General features: G+C 39.4%; 2 protein-coding genes across 3 annotated transcripts in view; one reads left to right on the top strand and one right to left on the bottom strand.

Annotated features, from left to right (window-relative positions):
- Positions 1–27481, top strand: part of LOC127529990 (uncharacterized) — a 798609-nt gene that overhangs the window by 606971 nt on the left and 164157 nt on the right. The gene's annotated exons all lie outside the window — the stretch shown is intronic.
- taf2 (TAF2 RNA polymerase II, TATA box binding protein (TBP)-associated factor) overlaps positions 1–27481 on the bottom strand; it is a 384123-nt gene that overhangs the window by 353637 nt on the left and 3005 nt on the right. Inside the window, exon 4 of the mRNA XM_051935579.1 lies at positions 23983–24143. Coding sequence (XP_051791539.1) covers positions 23983–24143 — 161 coding nt within the window. The remainder of the gene's footprint in view (positions 1–23982; positions 24144–27481) is intronic.

Below are 27481 nucleotides of genomic sequence, written 5' to 3' on the forward strand. Positions count from 1 at the left end.
ATCAGTGGTAAGACCAGCAATGATGTATGGAGCTGAGACATCAGATGTGGTAGAAATGAAAGGGTTGAGATGGATGTGTGGATTTATAAAAAAAGGACAGGGTAAGACATGAGACAATCAGAACAACAACAGAAGTGGGAGATATATCTAATAAAGTACAGGAAAGCAGGCTGAAGTGGTGTGGACATGTGATGAGGAGAGACAATGAATATGTGGACAAAAGAGTGACAGAAATGGAAGTACAGCGGAAGAGAAAGCAAGGGAGGCCAAAGTGAGGGTATATGAATAGAGTAAAAGAAAATTTAAAGAAAAAGTGCCTGACTGGGGAGGAGGTGCAGGACCGAACTGTAAGAAGAAGGCTGGATCGAGAACATAAACACAACACACATTGGGGAAAAAATGAAGAGGTAGTAGAAGAATGTATAAAAATGTCTCTCATTTCTAAATGGCTCCTGTGAAATCTCTTATATATATTTCTCTTCTGGTTCGTCCTGCTTCCACTTCAAAACCGGTCCCGCCAACACGGCATTTCTCGATTCCTATTCGTCCTCTTCCATGTCATGCACTATACTGGCCTGCTGATCGTAATACATCCAACAAGTACTCGAGGTGCTGCAACAACGGTAAAGTAGCTTTACCACCTTTGCTGGAGCCACCTGTGTCTTTACAACAGCTTCTTACACATCAAACATCGGAAGCTAAAAATTATCATGAACACATTCGAGAATACAACTCTTCTCTAGCGTTTGCTTCCATGGGTGCACAGATAACTCAACCTCCTGGCCACAGACCATACTGTTTTAAAATACACGGGCAAATTTATCACCAAATCTCTCCACTATGCGCTAACACTTCTACCTCTCCAGGATATGGACAGTTGTATGTTTTTGACACAGCGCAAGCTACTGAAGTACGCTTACAAAATAAAGCAAACTCTGCATGCAGCGAAAACTTACTTCTCCATGCTCAGAACAATCAACCCCTTCACTAAATCATACAAGCACATGCATGAAATCGCTCAGTCCAATCCAACAGTGTCTGTATGAATGGTTTTCAAGGAAAACCCTAGGCAGGATTTATGACGATACAATGCCCTGACATGTCACACCGATGTTGCAGCGATTTTCGCCGGAGAAGATGGCGAACCGCACTGCAAGCAAACACTTAAAATAACAACGTACATGTAGGCAAAATGATCATATTACCGTCCACATTTCCAGGAAGTCCAAGATACATGCAACAAAACTGTCAGGATGCCATGGCCATAGTACGTAAATTCGGAAAGCCTGATTTCACAACTGCGTCTCTCAAGAAGTATTTATTTCTTCTTGATTTCTGAATTCCTTTCTCACCGTTTTCCGTTTCTATTCTTACACTGCCGGATGCTACGGCGGGCGTCGGCTAGTATATTTTATACACATATACATATACATATACATATATATATATATATATATATAGTCCAAGACATGCAATTGGGAGGCAGCTAAAGGGCCAGAAAAATAGTAGCTCCACGCCAGACCAAGGTGGCACTATGGCTAAGGCTATTTGAATGTACCACCATCCAGATAGTTGGGCAGATAGTCTGCTTTTTATTAATCAAGACCTTTCCTGAGCATTTCACCCAGCTGGTCTGGAAAGAGTTTCAAAACATTGATGAGCTCATTGAATCATCTAGGATGGCCTTGCAATCTAGGAGAGCAGAATGGTCCTTTAGCGGACACCACGAGGATTACATCCCACAAAATCTGCCTCTTCCTTACAAGCCGAAGCCTGTTTCGAAGTCCCTGGGCCCATGGGCGTGCAACTTACTCGGGAATGAGGGGGAATGCAGATGGACAGAGAAGGGAGGGTTATATGCACTTACAAACCCCCTGACGATATTACATATGGGAGTAGTGTTTGTAAATGGATTTAAAGTTGAAGCACTCTTTGAAGCAACAATTCCATTGTTGATCATCAATATGTACTACCGTGACAGTGGGTGAAAGTAAAGACCAGTATAACTTGTATACATCCGACAAAATAAAACTGCCCTATGTATCGGTTATGTAGCGGTCCTCCCAAATCCACCTTTTCTGGTGATACTGGGGCGGGACTGGTCTAACTATAAGTGCAGTTTAGTACTGACTACTCCCAAACATAATTTAGGCCTAGTTATAGACGGGAATTACCCATCTCAAGCTGTCTCCACGCTGTATAAGCCAGCGGAGAGAGATACGGAAGACCAAGAGAGGGATGGGGAGGCAGAAATGTCATCACCCAGTGCCTCGATGAGCAAGGAAGAAACCCTGCCCCTTGAAGTCAGACCGGACCCTCTCTCCGACATACAATTTCAATTTAGAGAAACACCAGCTCCTTTCAAAAGGGAGCAGTGGAACGACAACTCCCTGAAATCTGCTAAAAATGCAGTCGTACTAGTCAATGGCCAACACACTCATCAGCCCATGCCATGGGGTTTTTTGTGGTAGAAAATTACTTATTGTATTGGGTAGGTGAGCATGAGGGGGAGGTGCGGAAGCTGTTTTTAATCCCACAAACCTACCAGTGGCAGGTCTGTGAATTTCCACATGCCCACCACCTCCTGGGAGGCCATTTGGGCACCGAAAAAAGTTTAGAGCATATTAAGCAAATTCCTAGAAGGGACCGAGCTCCTCTCGTTCCCCTTCCTTTGACTGATGTCCCTCTTTAAAGAATTGTGGTCGATATAGTAGGGCCCCTAGAGCCCTCAGCCCGAGGACATAAATATATACCCTAGGTTCTTGTCTATAAGCCGGACTCGTGTATAAGCCGGAGACCAAAAATCATACGAATTTTTAAAATAAAATCTTATCATAGATAAGCCGGACTCATGGATAAGCCGAACGTACTATAACTAATAGAAGGGAGGGAGGTCAGTGGTCTCACTCGCACCCATTTAATTTCTTTAAGGGGGGAGAGAGTGTGAGATACAGTAATCCCTCCTCCATCGCGGGGGTTGCGTTCCAGAGCCACCCGCGAAATAGGAAAATCCGCGAAGTAGAAACCATATGTTTATATGGTTATTTTTATATTGTCATGCTTGGGTCACAGATTTGCGCAGAAACACAGGAGGTTGTAGAGAGACAGGAACGTTATTCAAACACTGCAAACAAACATTTGTCTCTTTTTCAAAAGTTTAAACTGTGCTCCATGACAAGACAGAGATGACAGTTCTGTCTCACAATTAAAAGAATGCAAACATATCTTCCTTTTCAAAGGAGTGCAAAGCAAGCAGTCAAAAAAAAAATCAATAGGGCTTTTTGGCTTTTAAGTATGCGAAGCACCGCCGGTACAAAGCTGTTGAAGGCGGCAGCTCACACCCCCTCTGTCAGGAGCAGGAAGAGAGAGAGAGAGAGCCACAGAAAAACAAAGTCAAAAATCAATACGTGCCCTTTGAGCTTTTAAGTATGCGAAGCACCGTGCAGCATGTCCTACAGGAAGCAGCTGCACACAGCCCCCCTGCTCACACCCCCCTACGTCAGCGCAAGAGAGAGAGAGAGAAAGTAAGTTGGGTAGCTTCTCAGCCATCTGCCAATAGCGTCCCTTGTATGAAATCAACTGGGCAAACCAACTGAGGAAGCATGTACCAGAAATTAAAAGACCCATTGTCCGCAGAAACCCGCGAAGCAGCGAAAAATCTGCGATATATATTTAAATATGCTTACATATAAAATCCGCGATGGAGTGAAGCCGCGAAAGGCGAAGCGCGATATAGCGAGGGATCACTGTATTGCCGTCTCTCTCACTCCCCGCATGGCGCGGTTGGAGCGGCCGGAGCGCGTTCTTTCTGCTCTGGGCGTCGCCGAGTCAACACGCGTGCGTAGCGGTCATTTAAATTGTGATTTTATATGTAAGCATATTTAAATATATATCGCAGATTTTTTGCTGGTTCTCAGATTTCTGCAGACAATGGGTCTTTTAATTTCTGGTACATGCTTCCTCAGTTGGTTTGCCCAGTTGATTTCATACAAGGGACGCTATTGGCAGATGGCTGAGAAGCTAGATTGCTTACTTTTCTCTCTCTCTTGCGCTGACTATCTGTGATCCTGATGTATGGGGATTGAGCAGGGGGGCTGTTCGCACACCTAGACAATACGGACGCTCGTCTAAAAATGCTGAAAGATTATCTTCACGTTGCTATCTTTCGTAAAGCTGATTCCTGAAATGACATGCTGCACAGTGCTTCGCATACTTAAAAGCTCGAAGGGCACGTATTGATTTTTGACTGAAAAACAAACTCTCTCTCTCTCTCTCTCTCTCTCTCTCTCTCTCTCTCTCTCTCTCTCTCTCTCCCTCCCTCCCTCCCTCCCTCCCTCCCTCCGACGGAGGGGGTGTGAGCTGCCGCCTTCAACAGCTTTGTGCCGCGGTGCTTCGCATACTTAAAAGCCAAACAGCACCATTGATTTGTTTGCTAGAGATTGTTTTCTCTATCTATGTGACATTCTTTGCTCCTGACACACACTCCTTTGAAGAGGAAGATATGTTTGCATTCTTTTAATTGTGAGACTGAACTGTCATCTCTGTCTTGTCATGGAGCACAGTTTAAACTTTTGAAAAAGAGACAAATGTTTGTTTGCAGTGTTTGAATAACGTTCCTGTCTCTCTACAACCTCCTGTGTTTCTGCGCAAATCTGTGGCCCAAGCATGACAATATAAAAATAACCACATAAACATATGGTTTCTACTTCGCGGATTTTCTTATTTCGCGGGTGGCTCTGGAACGCAACCCCCGCGATGGAGGAGGGATTACTGTATAAGCCGGACTTATGTATAAGTCGATATTCTATTTTTTCATTTTCACAACTTTTTTCCTTAGATAAGCCGCGGCTTATAGACAAGAACTTAGGGTATTAGTTTTCATGGACTATGCTACCTAATATCCAGAGGCTATTCCTTTGCACTCAGCCACGTCTAAGGCTATCACACGGGAGTTGGCAAGGGTCTTTGTGCAATTTGGCATCCCTAAGAAAGTCCTTACGGATCAAGGGACGCCTTTTACCTTGGGAGACGGCCAAGTTACTTAAAATAAAGCATTTAAAGACCACAGTGTATTATCTTCAAACTGATGGTCTAGTTGAGAGGTTTAATCAGACTCTCAAGCAAATGCTTCGGAAGGTGGTCAGTGGGGACAGGAGGAACTAGGATCAGCTCCTCCCCCTCATTTTTTTTTGCCTATTGGGAAGTCCCACAAGCCACTACAGGCTTCTCGCCTTTTGAATTATAATATGGACAACATCCCCGGGGCATACTGGATGGGAAGGAGAGGCTCTTCCCTCTGCAAATGTATTGGAATATATCATAGAGTTACGTGATAGATTTGGAAAAATTCAGCGCGAACAACACCAGTCCACTATTATGACAGTGGTACAACTCTCTGAGAATTCCATCCAAGGGATCATGTCATGGTTTTAGTTCCTACCTCCTATTCTAAATTGCTAGCCCATTGGCAAGGCCCCTATGAAGTTAAGGAGAGGAAAGGTCTCGTCGATTATTTGGTGAAAGAATCCAATTGTCGGCCAAGTGAATAGGTATATCATGTAAACTTGCTGAAGCCGCGGAAGTAAAGGGATCCCGATCCCTCCTTCGCTCAGCCCCGCTCATTCTTTGCTCAGAAAAATATCCTTAACTTTGGTTCCAAATTAAATTCCAGACAGAGACAGGAGCTCGAAGCAGCTATCCTGTTTGTCTCGGATGTAGTGAATGAAAAACCAGGAAGTACCTCTCTGATTGCACAGGACATTGTGACAGAGCCCGGAGTTATAGTTTGAGAGTGCCCCTATCATCTTCCTGAAGCAAAGAAAGCAGAGGTGGAGCTTGAAATCAAGTGCATGCTGGAACTATGAGTTACAGAGGAAAGTAATTGTTCCTGGTACAGTCCGATAGTCTTAGTTAATAAGCCTGACGGAAGTTGGAGGTTTTGCAATGACTTCCGTCGACTTAATCCAAGTCTCCCAATTCGATGCTTATCCAATGCCGAGTAGACAACCTCCTTGAGAGTCCTGGACATGCAAATTATTTGACCATGCTTCACATGACGAAGGGTACTGGCAGGTTCCTTTAACGGTCTCCGCTAAGGTTAAGACCACATTTACGTCCCTAGTGGACACTGGCAGTATCATGTCCTTCCATTCAGGTTACATGGGGCTTCTGCGACTTTCCAGCATCTGGTGTATATATAAAGTACTCCGTCCTCATAACGCGTATAGTGCTGCCTACATGGATGATGTAGTCATTTACTCCAGCATATGGAAGGAACACATACAGCAGGTCTGAGCGGTAATACGGATGCTGGGCGAAGGCATGCTTTGGATCAATCCAAGAAATTTTTTTTTTTTTTTTTTTTTTTTTTTTTTTTTTTTTTTTTTGAGTTGAAAGAAGCTAAATATTTAGGCTACTTGGTGGGTCGGGGTACCGTAAAGCCACAATGTTCGAAGGTAGATGCCACATTGAAATGGCCCAGTCTGTGAACCAAGCAGTAAGTCGAGGCATTTCTTGGTTTAGCCAGGTATTACTGCCGGTTTGTACTTCGGTTTTCTGAGATAGCGGCACCCTTGAGTGATTTAACAAAGAAAAGGGCCCCTAACATTGTGGTTTGGACTGATTAAGACAGACTCTGCATTTGGTGACTTAAAACAGGCCCTTACATCAGCACCTGTGTTGAAAGCACCTAACTTTTCGCTTCCTTTTATTATCCAGATGGACGCTTTGGACAGAGGCCTGGGAGCCGTGCCGAGCCAAAGCGTCGTTGTCTAGCCTGTTGAGGTCTATGCGTCCCTCCATGGATATGCCTCCCCAGATCATCACTGACCCACCAACAAAACAAGTCATATTGAACGATGTTACACGCAGCATAATGTTCTCCACAGATTCTCCAGACCCTTTCACATCTGTCACATGTGCTCAAGGTGAGCCTGCACTCATCTGTGAAAAGAACAGGGTGCCAGTGATGGACCTGCCAATTATGATACTCTATGGCAAATGCCAATTGAGCTCCATGGTGCCGAGCAGTGAGCATAGGACCCACTAGAGGACGTCGGGCTCTCAGGCCACCCTCATGAAGTCGGATTCTGATTGTTTGGTCAGAAACATTCACACTAGTGGCCTGCTGGAGGTCATTCTGTAGAACTCTGGCAGTGCTCATCCTGTTCCTCCTTGCCCACAGGAGCAGATATCGTCCTGCTGATGGGTTAAGTACCTTCTACGGCCCTGTCCAACTCTCCTAAAGTAACTGCCTGTCTCCTGGAATCTCATCCATGCCCTTGAGACTGTGCTGAGAGACACAGCAAACCATCTGGCAATGGCACGTATTGATGTGCCATCTTGGAGAAGTTGGACTATATGTGTAACTTCTGTCGGGTCCAGGTATCGTCTCATGCTACCAGTAGTGACACTGACCATAGCCAAATGCCAAACTAGTGAGAAAACAGTCAGAAAAGATGAGGAGGGAAAAATGTCAGTGGGCTCCACCTGTTAAACCATTCCTGTGCACATGTTGTCAATTTCATTAACACCAAAGCAGCTGAAACTGATTAACAACCCCCTCTGCAACTTAACTGACTAGATCAATATCCCAAAAGAAAAGTGTTCCTTTAATCTTTTTGAGCAGTGTGTATATATATATATATATATATATATATACACACACACACACATACACAGTAGAGTCTCGCTTATCCGACATAAAAGGGCAGGCAGAACGTCAGATAAGCGAAAATGTCAGATAATGGGAGGTGTTAACAAAAAGCCTATTAAACGTCAAACTATGTTATAATTTTACACATTATGAACCTAATAATCATGTTTTACAACAAAACAACAGAAAAAATTAACTGAAAAAATGAACTTAGCAACAAAAAATAGAGTACGCTCATGCTCGCAACTTGCAGTTCTTGTTGCCGATTGATGTGCTTTTTTGTTTGCGGTGGGACGTCGGATAATCGAGACTCTACTGTGTGTGTGTGTGTGTGTGTGTACAGTAATCCCTCCTCCATCGCAGGGGTTGCGTTCCAGACCCCCCCCGCGAAAGGTGAAAATCCGCGATGTTCTACTTTAATGACAAATTACGAGAATAAAGTCAACATGTCGACTTTAATCTTGACATAAATGGCAAGAATAAAGTAGAAATGTCGAGAATAAAGTTAACATGTTGACTTTATTCTCGTCATAAGCGTCGAGATTAAATTCAACATGTCGTCACACTATTACACAGTACCCAGGTACATTACACTGTATTGAAAACAAATAAAACAAGTACAACTTGGCTTGCAGTATTATCCAGTAATATAGAAATTGTACAGTAATCCCTCCTCAATCGCGGGGGTTGCGTTCCAGAACCCCCCGCGAAAGGTGAAAATCCGCGAAGTAGAAACCATATGTTTATATGGTTATTTTTATATTGTCATGCTTGGGTCACAGATTTGCACAGAAACACAGGAGGTTGTAGAGAGACAGGAACTTTATTCAAACACTGCAAACAAACATTTGTCTCTTTTTCAAAAGTTTAAACTGTGCTCCATGACAAGACAGAGATGACAGTTCCGTCTCACAATTAAAAGAATGCAAACATATCTTCCTCTTCAAAGGAGTGCGCGTCAGGAGCAAAGAATGTTAGAGAGAGAGAGAGAGAGAGAAAAGCAAACAATCAAAAATCAATAGGGCTGTTTGGCTTTTAAGTATGCGAAGCACCGCCGTACAAAGCAGCTGCAAGGAAGAGAGCAATGTGAAGGTAGTCTTTCAGCATTTTTTAGAGGAGCGTCCGTATCCTCTAGGCCAGTGTGCGAACAGCCCCTCTGCTCACACCCCCTCCATCAGGAGTAGAGAATGTCAGAGAGAGTGAGAGAGACAGAGAAAAACAAACAATCAAAAATCAATACGTGCCATTCAAGCTTTTAAGTATGCGAAGCACCGTGCGGGAAGCATGTCGCTTGACAAAGCAGCTGCACAGAAGGGAGCAATGTGAAGATAATCTTTCAGCATTTTTAGACAAGTGTCTGTATCGTCTAGGGGTGCGAACAGCCCCCCTGCTCACACCCCCTCCGTCAGGAGCAGAGAATGTCAGAGCAACAGAGAGAGAGAGAGAGAAAAGTAAACAATCAAAATTCAATACGTGCTGTTTGATCTTTTAAGTATGCGAAGCACCGTGCGGAAAGCATATCGCTTGACAAAGCAGCCACATGTAAGCCCAGCAAGGATGGCAGCAATGTGAAGGTAATCTTTCAGCGTTTTTTGAGGAGCGGCCGTATCCTCTAGGGGTGCGAACAGCCCCCGTGCTCACAATATATTTGAGGAGTTTTATTTAATACGTAATATGCGCTCTGGTTGGGTAGCTTCTCAGCCATCTGCCAATAGCGTCCCTTGTATGAAATCAACTGGGCAAACCAACTGAGGAAGCATGTACCAGAAATTAAAAGACCCATTGTCCGCAGAAATCCGCGAACCAGCAAAAAATCTGCGATATATATTTAAATATGCTTACATATAAAATCCGCGATGGAATGAAGCCGCGAAAGTCGAAGCGCGATATAGTGAGGGATTACTGTATTTACACATTTGAACATAATGGGCCACATCCGACCTTTTAAAACCAAAGTATCTCCAGGCAACCGACGTGACTTCTTTTTTTCGGCAAAAGTTCTTCTGTATCATCATGCTCAACTTTATCATCAGCTACAGCTTCAGTTTCGGAATGTTCTCTGTCCATTTTCACCGCGCAATACCTACACTACCTATTTAGCGGTGTAGCAGTGAAAAAGAGCCCCCGCGCAACACATCTGTGATTAGCGGTGTAGCAGTGAAAAAGGTCCCCACTTGAACGGTTTCCCGCTACACCACGTTCCGAACGTCATTTAGGCAATTTAAACCGGTGTTGCGGTATAAGCGGTATAAATCCATATCATAACAAAAATAAAAAACGGTTTTTGGTAAGAACCGGTATACCGCCCAGCACTATACTCACGTATAAGTCAGGTCCTGAAACCCAAAAAAAATCGATCATAAAATCAGACCCCTGACTTATACACACATTCAAAAATGCGGAACTTAAATATATATTTTTTTTTTTTATATATATCTTCTTGCCTCCTCCAATCTCGCATCAGTTTCTTTGATGCATCGAATTTTGTTACTTCAACTACGGTTAATTTAAAACCAGTTACATATTTTCATCTGCTCTAACGCTCCATCGTAGATAAGGAATGCTCTTACGATAAAGGTATATGAGGGTGTGACATACAAAAAACACAAATCAGTGCAAACGTTGCTTCGGAACAGTTCGGTATTATTGTGTGGTTACGGGATTATACATAGAAAATAAAAAGGCAGTGTGGTCCGTGATTACTCTCTCAGGTGGCCGTTAGCATATCATAATCTCTTGGACCAACAGCGTGAGTTTTCCGCATTCGACTTACACAACCGACATTATAAAATACCAGAAATTGTACAGTAAAATCAAGTCCCGACTTATTCACAGGAGAACTTATCCGCGAGTATATACGGTATTTAAGGATTGACTGGCATCAGTTCAAGTGAATTTACTCACTCAAAAACACTGTGTTCAGTTCTTTTATTACGAAATCCGTAGCAAGAGCAACTTATAATGCATAAAACTTTTTCTTTCTAAACCTGACTGCACAAAACAAAGCATGGAAATGATGCCTTGGCTCATCTAAAACTCTAAAGCTTTAACCTCCTTAGCGTTGCATTTTATTCCAAAAAGCTTGTAAAAAAGCTTTGCATTTTTTTGGCATGAAAAATTACATTTTTATTAAATCTCAAAAGTATAATAATGATACAAATAATACTAGTAACGATGAATAAAAATATGAAATTAACAATAATAACAAAATTAATAATAACAGTAAAAATACTACTAATGATGCCAAAACAGTACAACATCTCAAAATGAGTCCTTTGTGCGGTAAATCTTAAAGCACAGTGAAAGACACAATTCAATGTCACAGTCGGCACAATACTACTGTGTTTCTTTTCAGATTTTCTTTCCAGATTTATCAGTTTTTGAATAGCACACTGCACAGGTATGAGTTGGATTCTGTTTTTTTCTGTTGGAGGTATATAATCAATAAAATGTCTACCAATAAGACGCTCTGGATTGATCTGTGATGTGCTGGGTGAACTGCGTCTCTTTAGCGGTAGTGTGGATGTTGGATGTGTGGCACTGATTTGTTCTACAAGCTGGCAAGTTGTATGAGATACAGTTTTGTCAGCTTTTTGTTTGTATAACATGAATGCATTCCAAATGCACCGTTCCACCAGATGACAAAATATCTTTCCGTAGAATTTCTTTTGTTGGCTGCACATAACAGGATAGAAAATTCTTGATCCACACAATTTACGCCGCCCATCATGCTATTTTAGTTGAAGGCAGCACAAGACTATATAACCTGCTTTTTGCCTTTTGCCTATACAGTGGCTGCAGCTGCAGTATGTACAGTGCTAAGAAAACATTTTTCTTGTTCTTTCATTTCAGTGCAAGCACTTTACCCTTTTGCCAAGCTACTAGCACATCTCACTGTAATTTAGCTCTGCCAAAGTTTTTAGGCATGCCACGACAGTTAGGATGCACTGTTCCATATGCATTAGTCTTACTTTGCAGCAAGATGTTCAATAACTGAAGAAGTATAAAAATTGTCCATGGTTACACAGCAACCTTGATCCAGCAGAGCAACTATCAAAGTCAGCACAGATGACATAGCAACGCCTTACTGATAATATTTTGGATCAAACATTGTCCCTTTCCCTGTGTACAGGACCAAATTCCAAATGTATCCTATTTTAGATTCACAAGCTTTATGCCAAATCTTCCTATTTTCACGATGTACTATATCCATGACAGTCTGCCCTTATAAGCCATGAGACTTTCATTGATGCAGACATCATGATCTGGAATGTAAACGCTCCAAACTTTTACAACAATCGCCTGGTATATCTCCCAAATTTTCTTCTTTTTGGGTGCTGGATGGGTATTCTCATCAACGTTTTCCTTGTTGGTAAAATGCATATATTTCATAATTAGTAAAAACCTACACTGTCATAATTTCTCCAAAGAATGGCAGCACAGACAGAACTTTTCAACCTGAGTGATTCTCAGTTCTAACGCTTACGCAAGACGCATCTATACAGTTGCCCGAGTGAATCTCGGGACTAATGCTTTTAGCACGGCTTTTGCAACCCAAGTAACGCTCAAATCTAACTCTAAGGAGGATAATTAAAAATACACTTCAGTGTAACCATTTCAGTTTAGATGTATTGTTATATGTACAATGAAACTCATATGTGCTCTTTTCATTACACTCCCAATCGGTGTGCATCTAGCTCCGTAGGATGTGTAAAACAAAAGAGAATGTAATGGGCTAGGTGGGCCAGCATTGGGTTGTTAAACCTTCATCTATAATGGACGCTGCAGGCAGACAACCTAGCAAGAGATGTGTCCTTAGATTGAGAAAACAAGATGAAGAATCTGTGATAAAATAATTCTAATTTCTGTTCTTTATCACAAGTGACTTAAAGTTCATTCAGACATGCACCTCCTGGTTCAGGGACAGTATTCACCCAACTGCAATCAGACTCATGAACAATCAGTAACCTTGTGCCACATCCACTGCTACCTGCACATATACTTCTGTCACTGTCTCTATTTAATACTAGGATTCTTTTTTATTTATATTAATTTATTTATTGTGTGTTTCTTTTCTTTTTTGTCTATGTTCACTGTCTGCGGGGGCACATGCAAGCAAGCACTTCATTGTACTTATACACATAACAATAAAGAATTGAATTGAATTGACAAGGATGCTTCAAACACAAAGGCATGTTTTCATAAATCGAAACCTCTGCTACTTCAAAGTGGACATATTTAAGTATCTTTCATTTACCTTTAGACCCCAGTGCCCTAAAGCCCCATTACAAAATGCAAGAACAGGTTTTTAAAAAATTTATTTAAAAATGCTTCACAACAGACTTTCAAGTAGCAAACATATACCATGATTGCGAAGAAATACCAAACTTGAGAAAATGCCAAACTTTTTCTTTAATAAGCACAATATCACTCTTTGTCAGGCCCATTCTAATTATTATTCCTGATTATTAGATGAAAAAATAATCCTTTTTTCCAGTTTAGAACAGTTGGAAATCAGACAAATGGGAATTCTATACCAACAAAACAAAATATCTACATACAATAGCAGTATCCCCGTCACTGCCAAAAAAAAAAAAAAAAAAAAAAAAAAAGGCCACTGCTCTGCTGGGCCCTTGAGCAAGGCCCTTAACCTGTAATTGCTCCAGGGGCGCTGTACAATGGCTGACCCTGCGCTCTGACCCCAAGGGGTATGCAAAAACTACCAAATTCCTAATGCAAGAAATTGTATAAGGCGAAATAAAGAACAAAAAAAAAAAATAATTAAAATTTGGAATCTTTTACTGATCATCTCACAGATTAACTATTGCACTATTAAATCCTGTTTTTCATTATACATGTCCCACATTAGTACTTTAAATTTTGTAACAGAATGAGAAATCACATCTGCAATTTCAAAACTGAAACATACCTTAGACTCAGTTCTAACAAAAATACTGAATAGATCGATCACTTTTCTGGCAGCACACATATTTAATATTACCAATAAATCATTACTGACTGATGCATTTCCTACTGGAGGGAAAAAAATGTACCTAAGTACATGGAAAAAGTAATTACCAGACAGCTCCATTCACCCCTTACACATTAATATGTATTTGATAAATGTTTTAAAATCATTTTCAAATCTTTTGATGAGGGAAATGCTCTCCAATGTTCTCCCCAGAAATTTTTGCCAGCCGGGTGGCATGAAAAAGTAGCTGGGTGGAGTGGGACAGGGAAATTTGGTGGTGGGGAAAATTAAATATGCACTATTTTTATTAGTTAATTATTATTAATTATGTTCCAATGCTCAATATGACTTCCTTTTTATTAAATTTAAGAAGTATCCAATTCAGGATCCTGCAACCCTAACAATTTTAAATAACAATTGTTATGACATCAACCAAGAGGCACAAGTATTGTCGCTGTTGTGAAGAAAAGTGAAAACAATGAGAAAAAAGTAAGGAACTACAAATAACGAAAAATAAAAAAATATTCTTCAAAGCCAACTTGCATATGCAGAAGATGTCTTCAGTTAAATATGTATTCTTCTTTTCTTCCTAGAGGCCCAGTTGTCTGCAGCTTTCCCATAATCAACATCCTCAGGATCTGGGCCCTCCAAGGAGATCTGCATGAGATTATTTAGTGTGCTTTGATTCATGTGATTTCTCAAACATGTCTTGATGTTAAGGGCAGAAAACCCCCTTTCACATTCAGCTGTGCTCACTGGGATCACTAGCCCAACATGAGCTAGTTTGGGTAAATTTGGAAATGACTCTTTGAGCTCTGATGTCGTTACCATTTTTAGTAAAATCTGTTTAGGACTGAAGTCTTTGTACGATTGACTTCTGATCATTTTTGACACAACTGTTCATTCTTGCCTGCTACTCTCATATTTTAAAATTGGACAGCTACCATTTTTGGAGTAATGATCGAAAAGAATTTCAGTAGACTCACTTGAATCGTGAGTTTCTGCATTGAAAACTTTTGAAAGGCTGGAAATAACTGGCATGTCAGGGAATCTTGCATCTAGGTGCTTAACAACTGTCTCTTGATATCTCTCTATTATAAAAAGAAATCCTGTCCCCTGTCCTGATAGCCTACGATACGTGATCTTCTCGGAAGATAATTTAAAGACCCGCGAGACGAAAGAGACCTGCCACGGTGCGTCTCACGGGAACATAGAACGAGAGTCTTGCAAGACACACCCTACTTAAAAGCAATATCAAAAAAAAAAAAAAAACAGTAGTGTAAAGGCAGTCATGCTGCACACACAGCTCCAGGGTTCTCAGTGCATATAAAGTGTATAAGGTCAATACGGTAGAAAAGAAATGAATAGGGTAGAAATGAAACGTTGACGAACAAGTGGAATGGAAAAAAAAGCACGTCCAATCCGGCTCAGAATTAAAAGACAATGAGTAAAATGAAAAAGTAGAATTTCATAAACACGTTTACAAACGTTGACGCTAAACACATGCAGAGCAGGTTAGAGACTATGAAACCAGTAAAATTAGAAAGGCTCAAAAAAAAAAAAAAAAAAAAAATGTGGAGAAAGTTAAAGGATATGAAAGTAGGAAAATTACAAAATATAAAAAAAAGAAAGTAAAGATCGCAGTAGAACAAACAAACTGCCTCATTTAACTATGCACCAGTCTAATTTTGGTTTTGCACAATAATTACTACACTATTGCACCTTAACACTTAATTCTACTTTACTCACATAATTTTATTTATTTATTATGTTCTACTATACTGTTATCTTTTAATCTATGACTTTTTGTTAATATACAAATTGCACTTGTTGACTTAAGGTCTATATTGCACATTGGTAGAATAATATGGAGCAGTTTTATTCTGAGTTCAGGGCCATGATTGCTTTTGGATAAAAGCTGTTTTTAAGGCGGTTTGTCCTAGATTTCATATCTCTGTATCTCTTGCCTGATGGCAAAAGCTGGAAGAGGCAATGACCGGGATGTGATGAGTCCTGTGAAATGTCTATTGCTTTTTGCGGCTTCGGGATGTGTAGATTTGTTCCAGACTGGGGTGGGTACAACCAATTGTTCTCTCCGCTATCCTGACGACCCTGTGGAGCGCTTTCTTTTCTGAGGAAGTGTAGCTGCCGTACCACACACACAGTCCGTACGTGAGCACACTCTCGATGGAACAATGATAAAAACTAACTTTGCACAGTTTCTGATAAGCGGATCAGGATGCATTTCACTGCGTGTTGTCTTGTATAACTATGCATGTGACAAATAAAGAATCTTGAGAATTTCAAAAACGGAGTTTACCGCACATGCATTTATTGGTTGCTTTGTTCATGTATATATATTTATCTGTCTGCTTATTTAAAAAGCTACATTTACCCCAGGAGTCAAAAACGTTCTGTCTAGCCCTTGTACAAAAACCAAGACAAAAGCTGGGATATCACCTTGGTAACCCCATGTACTTTTGGAACTGTGAGAGGAAAATAGCACGACTTTACAGACAGGGGTCCAATGGAGAACTCTACTTACTTTGATACTTTGTAAAAAAAAAAATTATTAACTGCTGATGATGTAGATCGTTTTGTCTGTGCTGAAATTCCAAACAGAGAAACCTATCCTGACCTCATTAAAAAGATTCAGCATATTGGGACTCGCAAGATTACAAGTATTGTTTTTACAGAAGTTCTGAAATAAAAGTGAAACTAATGAAATAGCAACAATTCAAAGAAAAAATAATCTTAAAAAAGTGTGTATCCGGAAAACCAAACATGGGGGTTGGCGAGCGAAGCCCCCTAGTTTATCATATATTGCAGTTTTGAATCACATTACATCACTCTGTGTATAAACAATGCGGAGATCTGACCATTCTTCTGCCAGACAATGATGAAGGCTTTGAAAATATCTCCCAGGAGTGTCTTTCAACTCCATGATGGACAATTATGTGGCGAGCAAACTTGGCTCAATTTCGGTAAGATTGACATCTTCTTACCTTTGCCAAGCCTTAGATAAGTTGGACAACAAAGGAAATACATCTGAAAACATCATCAGAGAGGAAACAAAATTGTATGTTTTAATACATCGGTTTAATCCTTCAGCTGTGATGTCATTTCTCTTTCCAGCACAGCAATGACATTCCTCATACACTGTTGTAGTGACTGTACTGCAGAGTCATGAGACAGCCATCTAGTGTCACTGGCCATTTTCAGCTTAATCTGGGGAATGTTCAAAACATTTTGGACTTCTGTTAAACCAGCCATCCTAACTGAAGAATTTTGGAAGAAATAGAACAGCTGCCTTAAGATGTCATTCAGTTTTGTTAAATAAGGTACAGCAATGGCAGTTGACCAAGAGTCCAGATGTTTTATCTTTAAGCAGTTTTACCACACCTTTCTGTTATCCCAATCATAACAGTCGCTCCATCAGACCCTAGTCCAACCAGATTAGCAATTTTCAAGCCTAGAGTGTCCATAGTCTCACTCAGTGTGTTGGTTATAGTTTCCGCTTTGCCATCAATCATACTGATACAAAACTAATTCTGACCTCTTTAGTGACCTGGCAAACATATTTAATGTAAATAATTAATTGTTTTACAACTAAGATGTCTGTGGTTTCATCACACAGAATACTGAAAACATTTTCAGTGTGTATATTTCTCAGTATGTTAAGACTTTATTTCTGATGTTAAGACATCCGCAGCTCTTGCATTATTCTTTCAGAGGTGTAATGTGCATTTTTACCAACATTGAGATGTTGTAAAAAGGAACAACCCATTTCTTTACAGTGTTCCAAACGGCTTTTCAAACAATGTTGTATGTGGCAACTCATTTTTTGCCAACCAATACATGGATCTTAAAGCTCCCACAAAGGCATCTCTCCTGTCAGTTATTTAACACAGATACAGATCTTTCAATTTGACCGATTCCAGTTTGCTCTAGTACACACTTTCCCAAAAGGTCAGCAGAAGACTCAATGTGCGTTTTACTTTTTTCATGGTCCAGCAAGCTTTCTTTTCGAATTCTTGTACATGGCATGTTTACCCAAAGTAACTCCCTCCTTGGGGGGTGTTTGAATAATTCATGCACAACGAGCACAACATACCATTTTCTTTGACCATAAGCCAATCAAAATCTTTAAACCATTGTTTGTTTATGCCGGATAAGCAGTGCTTAGATTTATAAATTGGCAGAGTGTGTGCTGAAGAGATTTCCCCTGATGGACCAGCTTCTGCAATGTCTTTGTCTGAAATTGCCACATCAGGAGTTGACGCTGCACCTTCATTAGTTTATGGTGTGTCTTTTCTGAAATAACTGAGCAGTGTTGTTTTCTGAACACTTTTTTTTACTCATGCTGGTATAATGTTTTGAAAAAATTCAAAGTACCTACGAATAAGAGTTTTGAGTGGGGAAAGTGGGAGCCTGTTGGATATTCGATGCACACTTGCACTACGGTAGGGCAAGATATGAACAAAAAAAGGAATGGCAGATGGGTCACTTGAACAAAACCCTCAGCAATTCAGTGACAAAACTTTTGCTCAGGACACAGTGTGTGCTGCAAGGGCTTCTGCACACTTTATGCAATATGGATGCAGGTCCAAAAATGAGCAAATATAAGAACAGCAGATGGGGTCACTTTAACAAAACCCTCTGCATGAGAAAATATAAAAACATCAGAGGGAGTCACTTAAACAGGAACCACAGTGAGTGCTACAAGGGTTTTTGCACTAGGAACACACCTAATGCTTAAACAACTATATATATGTATTAGTTTGCTAAATACTGAAGAACAACAGAGCAACTGTACGCTTAGCTGCACTACACAGACTGCACTGACACTGAGAACTGAGACGACACTTCCTGGCACCCTTTTTCTGATATCTGACAGGCTGGTTCCACTAGTGTTTTTTGTATTTTATTATTTACACTGACTCTGCATACACTGTAATTCTGAGTGCTAATAGGTTTTATAGGTTTATAACACCTTCTATTAACATATCACAGCAGTCTTCCTCTCACCACCCTACCTCCACATCCTCTTTGCTTGTGAACTACCACTCTGCCCCTGCTATTAGCATGTACAGCCCCCTCTCATCCACCCACCTCCCATACTCCTTGCTGCTGTATTAAGCTGCTCCGCCCCCGCTATTACCATGTACAGGCCCCTCTTGCCCACCCATCTCCCCATACTCTTTGCTTGTGAACTCCGCTCCGCTTTGTCCCCGCTATTAGCTTGTTCAGCATCCAGTGATTGGCAACATTCCACCCCGCCCCTCACCAGTTGCGATCCTGCTTCTAAAATATTTGCCCACCCACCCGCTCGTCCCTTGCCATCTCTGCAGATCATTAGATCTGTGGCTGTCATCTCACAATGTCATGCAAGATGACAGCCAGGCACTCACCTAAATTAGCCAGGCGGAGTGCCCCGCTAAAAGATTCTAGGGAGAACACTGCTCTCAGTAAATTTTATTGTTAGATTCAACATAGCCTTCAACAACACAGTACACTCTATTTTGGTAGACTGCATGGAAAAGTACTATAGACTCTCAGGTACTGTGATTGCATGGCTTAGTTCATATTTATCAATTCAATCTCTGGGCTCAGTACGGAGGCCTTTCTTTTCACTTTACAATTATTCTACTGGGAACTCTCCATTTTAAAATAATATTCAGTTTCACTAGTATATAGATGGCACTCAGCTGTATCTTTCTCACAGATTGACTTTTTTCCAATAACTGTCAATAAATTAAAAAAGTGAGAGGATGATAGCTACTTGAAAACAGAAATTAATTATATTTACTTTTTAATGTTTGTTCATTGGAGAGAATGGTAGACAAGAAAGTCCTGTTATTTTTAAATCAGTCATTCCAAACATTAGTTCTTCTGAATTGGTGTGCAGCTTTAGCATTAACTTTAAAACCATTATAAGAAACTTGACAAACGAGAGTAGACTATTCAGTCCATCAAGCCCGTTTGTTTAGCAAATAGCAAAGCTGTCCCAATATCTCATCCAAATATTTCTTTAAGGTTGTCAAGGTTTCTGCTTCAATTACATGTCTTGATAGTGCTTTCTGGCTTCAGTTTTAAATGTACTTCCTCTTAATTTCCACTCAGTCTCCTCTGACTGAGACTAAACAGGACTAATTCTATCAGAGTAGGATATGTCTTTTAAGTCCTGGAATGCACCTGGTTGCTCTTCTCTGCACAGTGGTTCTTGCTGTGCTGTCTTTCTTGTACTGTGGTGACCAAAACTGTACACAATACTCCAGATGTGGTGTATTATATAGTTTGAGCATAATTTACTTTCACTTAAATTCAACCATTTTTATGATATAACCTATCATTTTATTTGCCTTTCTAATTGTTTTTGTGCATCGCTTAGTTGATGGAAAACGTTTCTTAAACATATACCCCTAAATCCTTTTCAGTGGTTGCTTCCTGTATGACAGTGTCTCTCGTCTTGAATTTATGAATGATGCTCCTTTTGCCCACATATAGCACTTTTCTACATTAATCTGCATTTTCCAGGTGTTCTTCCAGTTCTAAATGTTGTCCAGGTCATTTTGAATTGTTTTTGCATCCTCCTCAGTGTCTGCTATCCCTACAACTTTAGTGTCATCTGCCAATTTGACAAGTTTACCAACTACCAGAATCAATTAATTAATATAAAGCAGAAAAAGACCCATGACGGACTCACCGATGACCTTGCTCCACGTGGAGCATTCTCCTCTTATCTGTACTCTTTGTCTACTACTGGTTAACCAACTAGAAATACATTTTGTAGGTTACCTCTGATGCCGACAGCTTCTAGTTTCAGAATTAATCATTGGTGTGGGATTGCATCAAATATTTTTTGAAAGTCTAGATAAATTATGTTGTTTTATTTTTGTAAACTATTCCATTTGCCACTTCAAAAAACTCAAAGATTGGTTTGGCAGGACCTTCCTCTCACAATCCCACTCTAGCTGTTGTTTAGAATATTATTTTCATGTAGGTAATTTTCTAATTTATTTTTTTATTACAGTTTCCATAAATTTGCAATTATTATGCTCCACTTTGTCTCCCTTCTGAAGATTGGAGTCACATTTGCGTTTCCAGTCCTCAGGTACTTCTTTCTAAAGTGACTTAATTTATGCCTAATAAGAATTAATAGATTAAATAGATTCTTTCAACACATTTGGTAAGATCCTATTAGATCCAGAGGCTTTATTAGTCTTCAATGTATTGAGGGCTTGAAGCACATCCGACTCTTCTATTTTAAAATCTATGGACTCAAGAGTTTGCTTTTACTTCTGCATGAGGCATTTCACTTGTTTCTTCCTTTACAAATACTTGGGTGAAATATTTGTTCAGTTCATTTGCTATTTCCTTCTCATTATTAATGGTTTCTCCATTTGTGTCCTTAAAGTTTTGCAAATTCTATTTTATCATCTTTTTACTGGAGTAGTACTGAAAAATTGCTTGCTGTTTGTTTTGGCTTCTCTACCAATTGTCAGTTCGGTTTCCCTTTTGAAGTTTCAAATTTATTTTAATCTCTTGCTGTAGTTTCCAGTATTCCTCTATGTCAGAACTGGCTTTTTTTTTTTTTTTTTTAATTTCTTTTACAGTTATCTTTTCAGTTTTACTTTTTTAACAATACTCCTGTTTATCCATTTTGGCTGATTCTTTAGTCGTTTAGTTTTATTTCTTTTCAGAATAAACTTATTTTGAGCCTGGATCACAAGATCTGTGAAATGATATGAACGGTCATTTATAGTAGTTAGGTTTTAGCTTTACCGTTCGATGTTTTGAAATTACTTCCTCATTCCCATAAAAAGTCTGCTTTCCTCACGTTAAAAGTCTTCATTTTGGTGTACATTTGTGTATTTTCAAAGATTCTCAATTTTGCCATGTTGTAATCACTGTTGCTTACAGTATCAGTAACTTCTGTTCTTATTACTCTGTCTTTATTGTTTGAAAAGATGAGATCTAGACAGGTGTCAGGCACAAGATAAACTGGGTGAAAAAAATAGTCATTTGCCATCTGCACCATTTCATTTTCCTCTTTTATACAGTATATACGATAGGGGCTTCTCATCATTGTTCGGAAAGTTAAAAAAATCCATGACCACTACATCCTCTTTGTTGCACATATCTTATTTGATTAAATAATATGTTAGCATCTAACATATCAGAATTTGGTGGTCTGTAGCAAATTCCAATAGCTAGATCTCTGCCTTTCTTCCTTACTAGCTCAACCCACAGTGATTCTGACATGATTTCTTCTTCCATCTTGAAGATGTAGGCCTGAATATTACTTTTCACGTAAAGCACCAAACCTCCTCTTTTCCTTCCTTGTCTGTCTTTCTTGAAGCATCTGTAGTCACTAGTATGTTTTTTTTCTCTATTTTTGCAACACACATTAACACCTATTTTTAAAACCTGTTTTTTTCTAACCTAATAAAAAAATACCGGAAAATTTAAGTGTTTCTAAATCTGGAGGATACCGATAAATAAACTCATGCACTTATTACAAGTAGGACTTGCTACTGCAATGTCTTATTCACAGGCTGTTTATTACTGACTACTTTATTGTAGCATACAGTAATTAAAACTGCTAATTACCTTTTCTTACTGCATGTATGTTAGCTATTTATACAAAAAATAAGCATTACAAGAATTATGAACAATTAAAAACTTGTTGCTACTGGTCCACTTCCAAGCGGTTTTTCTGCCATGGGAAAGACAGTGGGAGTCTTAGAATCCAAACATGAAAGTGTATTGTTTTCTTATTAGATTTCCCAGCAGAAACCTATTCTATAGAATGCACAGGAGAGGTCTGGGTGGTCAGTTGGCCTAGATCTTCAGAATTGTGACCATGGACCCGGACACCCCACCAGTTTATTTTCTCCAGGGAAGCTGCTGACTAGAGTTTTTGTCATATCCACTGTCAAATGGCAATATCTTAGCAATAAGATTAATGGACATATTTTCTTAGGATTCTTTCCCATGAATTATACCTGAAGTTGCTTTGTCTTACTTTGTGTTTAAATTAATCTGTATTTCTACATGTATGAACATTATGTAAAGTTTTTGATCGTCTTTTACCTATAAACCTGTTATAGTGCTCCGAGTCTGCACTCAAAAATAAACTGGATTTATTATTTTAGACTTAAAACTGCAATTTTACTGTTTATTAACTTTCAATTTCTTTTATTTGTGACTGTAGATAAATTTCCACCAATATTTTTAAGGTTGTTATCTGTCTGTTTACTAAGCACCATGGGTATGATAATGGCTCACTTTTCAATAAATCATTACAATAATATAAGCATGAATCAACTGAGGAAATAAAAGGTACAGTACTTAAAAGCAGGTTTATATTCCTCAAACATCATACCAGGTCTGGCTATTATGCATTGAACAACATTTCACACACAACACAATTAAAAAAAAAAACAAAAAAAAAAAACATGTATTGCGTACTACATATGTGAAGAATTTCATATAGTAATTTCCAGTTAATAAAATATTAGCAAGAAAAACACATAGCAGCATCTCTACCTAACAGCAATCTCCAATTTGCTCTTTCATTGTTTAACAATATGCTGTAATCTTTAGTTTTTTATTTATTTCTCGAGGTTTGATGCATGGGCGGCGCAGTGGGTAGCGCTGCTGCCTCACAGTAAGGAGACCTGGGTTTGCTTCCCGGGTCCTCCCTACATGCAGTTTGCATGTTCTCCCAGTGTCTGCATGGGTTTCCTCCGGGTGATCTGGTTTCCTCACACAATCCAAAGACATGCAGGTTAGATGTACTGGCGATCCTAAATTGTCCCTAGTGGGTGTGTGTGTGCCGTGCGGTGGGCTGGCGCCCTGCCCGGGATTTGTTCCTGCCTTGTGCCCTATGTTGCCAATTGTCTAGATTTTTTTTTAATAAAGTACACAATACATTAAAAATTGCCATTTATTATAGTAAGCCTACCGCACAAAATGAAACACTCCTATTAATTTTACCAATTTACACTTTTAATACTCTCTGGAATACATTAGATTTTTCTACATTTAAAGGCAAAGAATGGCATATTTCAAAAGAAAGTAACATTTAAAAGGTGTAGAATCAATTTCAGCTTTGGAAATATTAAAAACATATTACATTTAAATCATACATATCTTAATCATGAACTAATAACTGTACTATTTTAATTTTAAGAACAATAAAGTATAAAATCTATAAATACTAAATTCCAAAGTAACTGAAGAGTAGTCACTATTAATGGATTCTCTCTCTTTGAGCATAAAAACTACGATTCAAAACACTAAATAATATGAAAAAAATTATACAGGGATTTTAAAACATAAATGCTCTTACTGTTTTGACTCATGGTGACAGACTTCCAATGTTGGATCATTGTAAATAAATGCTGCTTCCAGGTCATTAACTCGAACTCTGTAAATTCTACACTGCTTACTGTTAAGTTTTATTCTGTTCAAATTGGGAACTGTTGGAAATATGGTTAACTCCACATGTCCCTAAAAAAATAAATAAATAAATAAATAATTAGTAAAACTGGACAAGAACCCACTTGTCATTTCATTAAAAATATATGGAAAACCTTGCAGGATTTGATTTTAGTCAGAGGGAGGTGGGAATATCACCAATTATTTATTATGTTTAACTTAAAACAGCAGGAACAGAATACTTCATTGCTGAAAATGAATCCTGTAACATTAAATTTGTGCTATATGTTAATTTTTTTTTAACCTAAAGGAATGTTCATTAGTATAACAATTGAAACCTGACAAACTTAGCAAGAGCACTTGTGACATGGTACATGAACAATTGGGATACAGTTCCCTGCTACAAGTAATTACAGCAGTTAAAAATCTGTCCAATACAATGGCTACTTCTGGATTAATACACGGCAATAAGCAATAATGCAATCTGATCAATTAACTGACACAGTTTGAAAACAACACAACAAACACTAGTTGATACATATTCAGAAATAATAATCACCCTAAATTGACAAGCTTCATTTCACAAAGGCAGTCTTAAAGATTGAAAAAATTCATAAAAGGATGAAGAGTTTTCAAAAAGTATGAGGATCAGGTTTGTGATATTAGACATTTTAATTAATTTGGACTTCTCCATTGTTCTTCAGTCAGTGGTATTAACTTGATAATGTTTTCTCCATAAACTGATACAAACATAAATCTCAAAAACAACTGTCATGACCCTGACAAAGTGTTTTATTTATGCAATAATTTTTTTTTATTGTTTAGTATGGATTTGAAACAGTACGTATTTTTGGACAGAAAAAACAGGTCACTAATTAAGAAAAGGGTTAGAATATAAACCTGAAGACCACTGAGGCTCTCCAGGATCAAAGTTGCGGACCCCTGCTTTAAAAAGTATTAAGACATTTGCCTCAGGAAATTTACTTTGTGGACACTTCTACCTGTGGCTGCTGAAAGTGTGTGTGAAGCTAATACTTGTAGGCAAACAAGCCAACAGAGTGCAACTGGCATGCACAATCTACAAAATTGTTAACTGTAACCTGATTAAGGGTTTACATGGCCTAATAATCAGGTTACTCACAGGGAAATCTATGTCTGTTGACGTGGCAATAACCCAGGCTCTATAACTAGAATAAGCGTAAACATGGCATACTAGAAATCTGATTCCCGTGAATGATTGTGTTATTAAAGTGCATGTAAATACACTGAATGACTCAAGATTCTTCTTTATTTACTGGAAAATGTCTCTGACATAGGCACAATGTACTGAATCTGAAAGGTCATAGGTATTTTAATATACTTAATTTTGCATGCTTCTTTGGTATTTACAAGCACAAAAATGAGGTACAATTGGTTGGATATATATATATCCATATTACTAACCGAGAATGCTAAACCGGATGATGGACGCAGGCACATCCGGCAATGGGCCGTAGCTGCAAAAAGACGTACTGCGCAGGCGCAAAAAGAGTCCGCGAGAGTCGGCTGAGGAGCCGAGAAAGGCGGACAAAAGAGGGCGAGAGAGGTGGATGAGGGGACGCGAGAGGCGGACAAGACCACAGAAAAAAGGAGTGAGCACAGGAAAAATTGAGAAATGAGGAAACGCAGGCAAAGCACGAAACACATTGCACACGAGACTAGACCCAAAAAAAAAAAAAAGAGGCTCGCGCACAACAGCAAGGCACCCCCCCCCCCCCTCCCTACAGGCACCGGACGGGACACACACCAAGAGGGGGATTCAACAAGCCCATGGAACACAAAAAAAAGAACACAAAACCACCCCACAGACCCTACAAGCAAGGGACGGGACACACACAAACAGGGGGATTCAACAAGACACAGGAACACAAAAAGAAAGAAGACGCTCGCGCGACAACAATCCTCAACCCACCCCCCCCCCCACCCCACCCCACCCCCACACACACACATCCATAAGAAGTGACACCCAAAGCCACATATTCTAAAGTGAACATCAACACCTTCACACTAGACAGCATAGGTGTCAGCATTGGTGGATCTCCTTACAATAAAGCACTATTAACCGTTCAACTGCAGAAAAGGAAACATATTAACAGTGAGTGCGATCCTCCTTATTACTTATCCATATTTCGCATGCTGAGAAAGAAACAAGTCATGAATACATGGTCACGGGTACAAAACGAAAAGGAAAGGATAACAGGAACAAACACACGAACACGAAAGAGACAACAAAATAGACGGCTATGCAGCATAGGTGGATCTCATTACAATAAGGCACTATTAACCGTTCAACCGCAGAAAAGGCTCCATATTAACAGTGAGTGCAATACTCCTTATTACTTATCCATATTTCTAAAAGAAAAAATGACTCGACTCCAAAAACGCAAAGCTCAACTAAAGCTTCTAACTAACGATGTACCTAAAAGTAAAAACTTTATGAACTGCATTAGATCCTACAATAGTTCATTTAATATGCACAAATCTACATCCTAGATCCACATGACGCAATCTATCAATCAAAGTGCTGCATCGCAACAGGCACGGATTCAAAACGAAACACCTCCCGTCTCAGACATACGTTAATGGCAGCGAAGGCTACAACGGGCTTCTCACACAGCACAGGCAAATCGATTACAGCTCCAAAACAACACGTCCCAAATACTACACATGCAACAACGCGCCTCTCAAATGGCACAAGCAAAACATACACCAGGAAAATTCATTCGGATTAATGAATGTCATTTGCAATCATTGTCATTTAGTTCACTTCCCTGAAGAAACAACTGGCAATACAAGTTATACATTTACACGTTGTTGTCAAAAGGGTCAAATTAGACTGCCTTCTTTACATTCATATACTGAATATCTACAGAAGCTTATAACTGACGATGTACCTGAAAGTGAAATCTTTATCAACTACATTAGATCCTACAAATCGGAATCCACTATGAACATTAACGGCGGCACTGCACGTGACATCCGTCTTGAAAAAATGTTGTTTATTGATGAATGTTCAATGGCATGAACAAACGTTTATAAATAATAATATTCGATTTGGAGGAAAGGTACTTTTATGAGGAGGAGATTTTAGACAGTGATTAGCTATTCTTCCAGATGCCATGCACTCAGCTATTGTTCAGTGCACCTTAAAATACGCAGACAATTGGCATTGCTTTCAAAAGATACAGTTAGTAAAAAAGATACGATGTCCAGAACCAGATCATAACAATTGCTTATTACAACTGAGAGATGGTACACTCACCAATACAGATGGACTTCACCCACATATTATTACAATTCCTCAAGCCTTTATCTGCGACGACTTAGTTACAGAGAGATTTGGAACAGCAATCTCATTAGACCAAATGCCC

Source organism: Erpetoichthys calabaricus, chromosome 13, assembly GCF_900747795.2.
Source record: "Erpetoichthys calabaricus chromosome 13, fErpCal1.3, whole genome shotgun sequence".
Classification (NCBI taxonomy): Eukaryota; Metazoa; Chordata; class Cladistia; order Polypteriformes; family Polypteridae; genus Erpetoichthys; species Erpetoichthys calabaricus.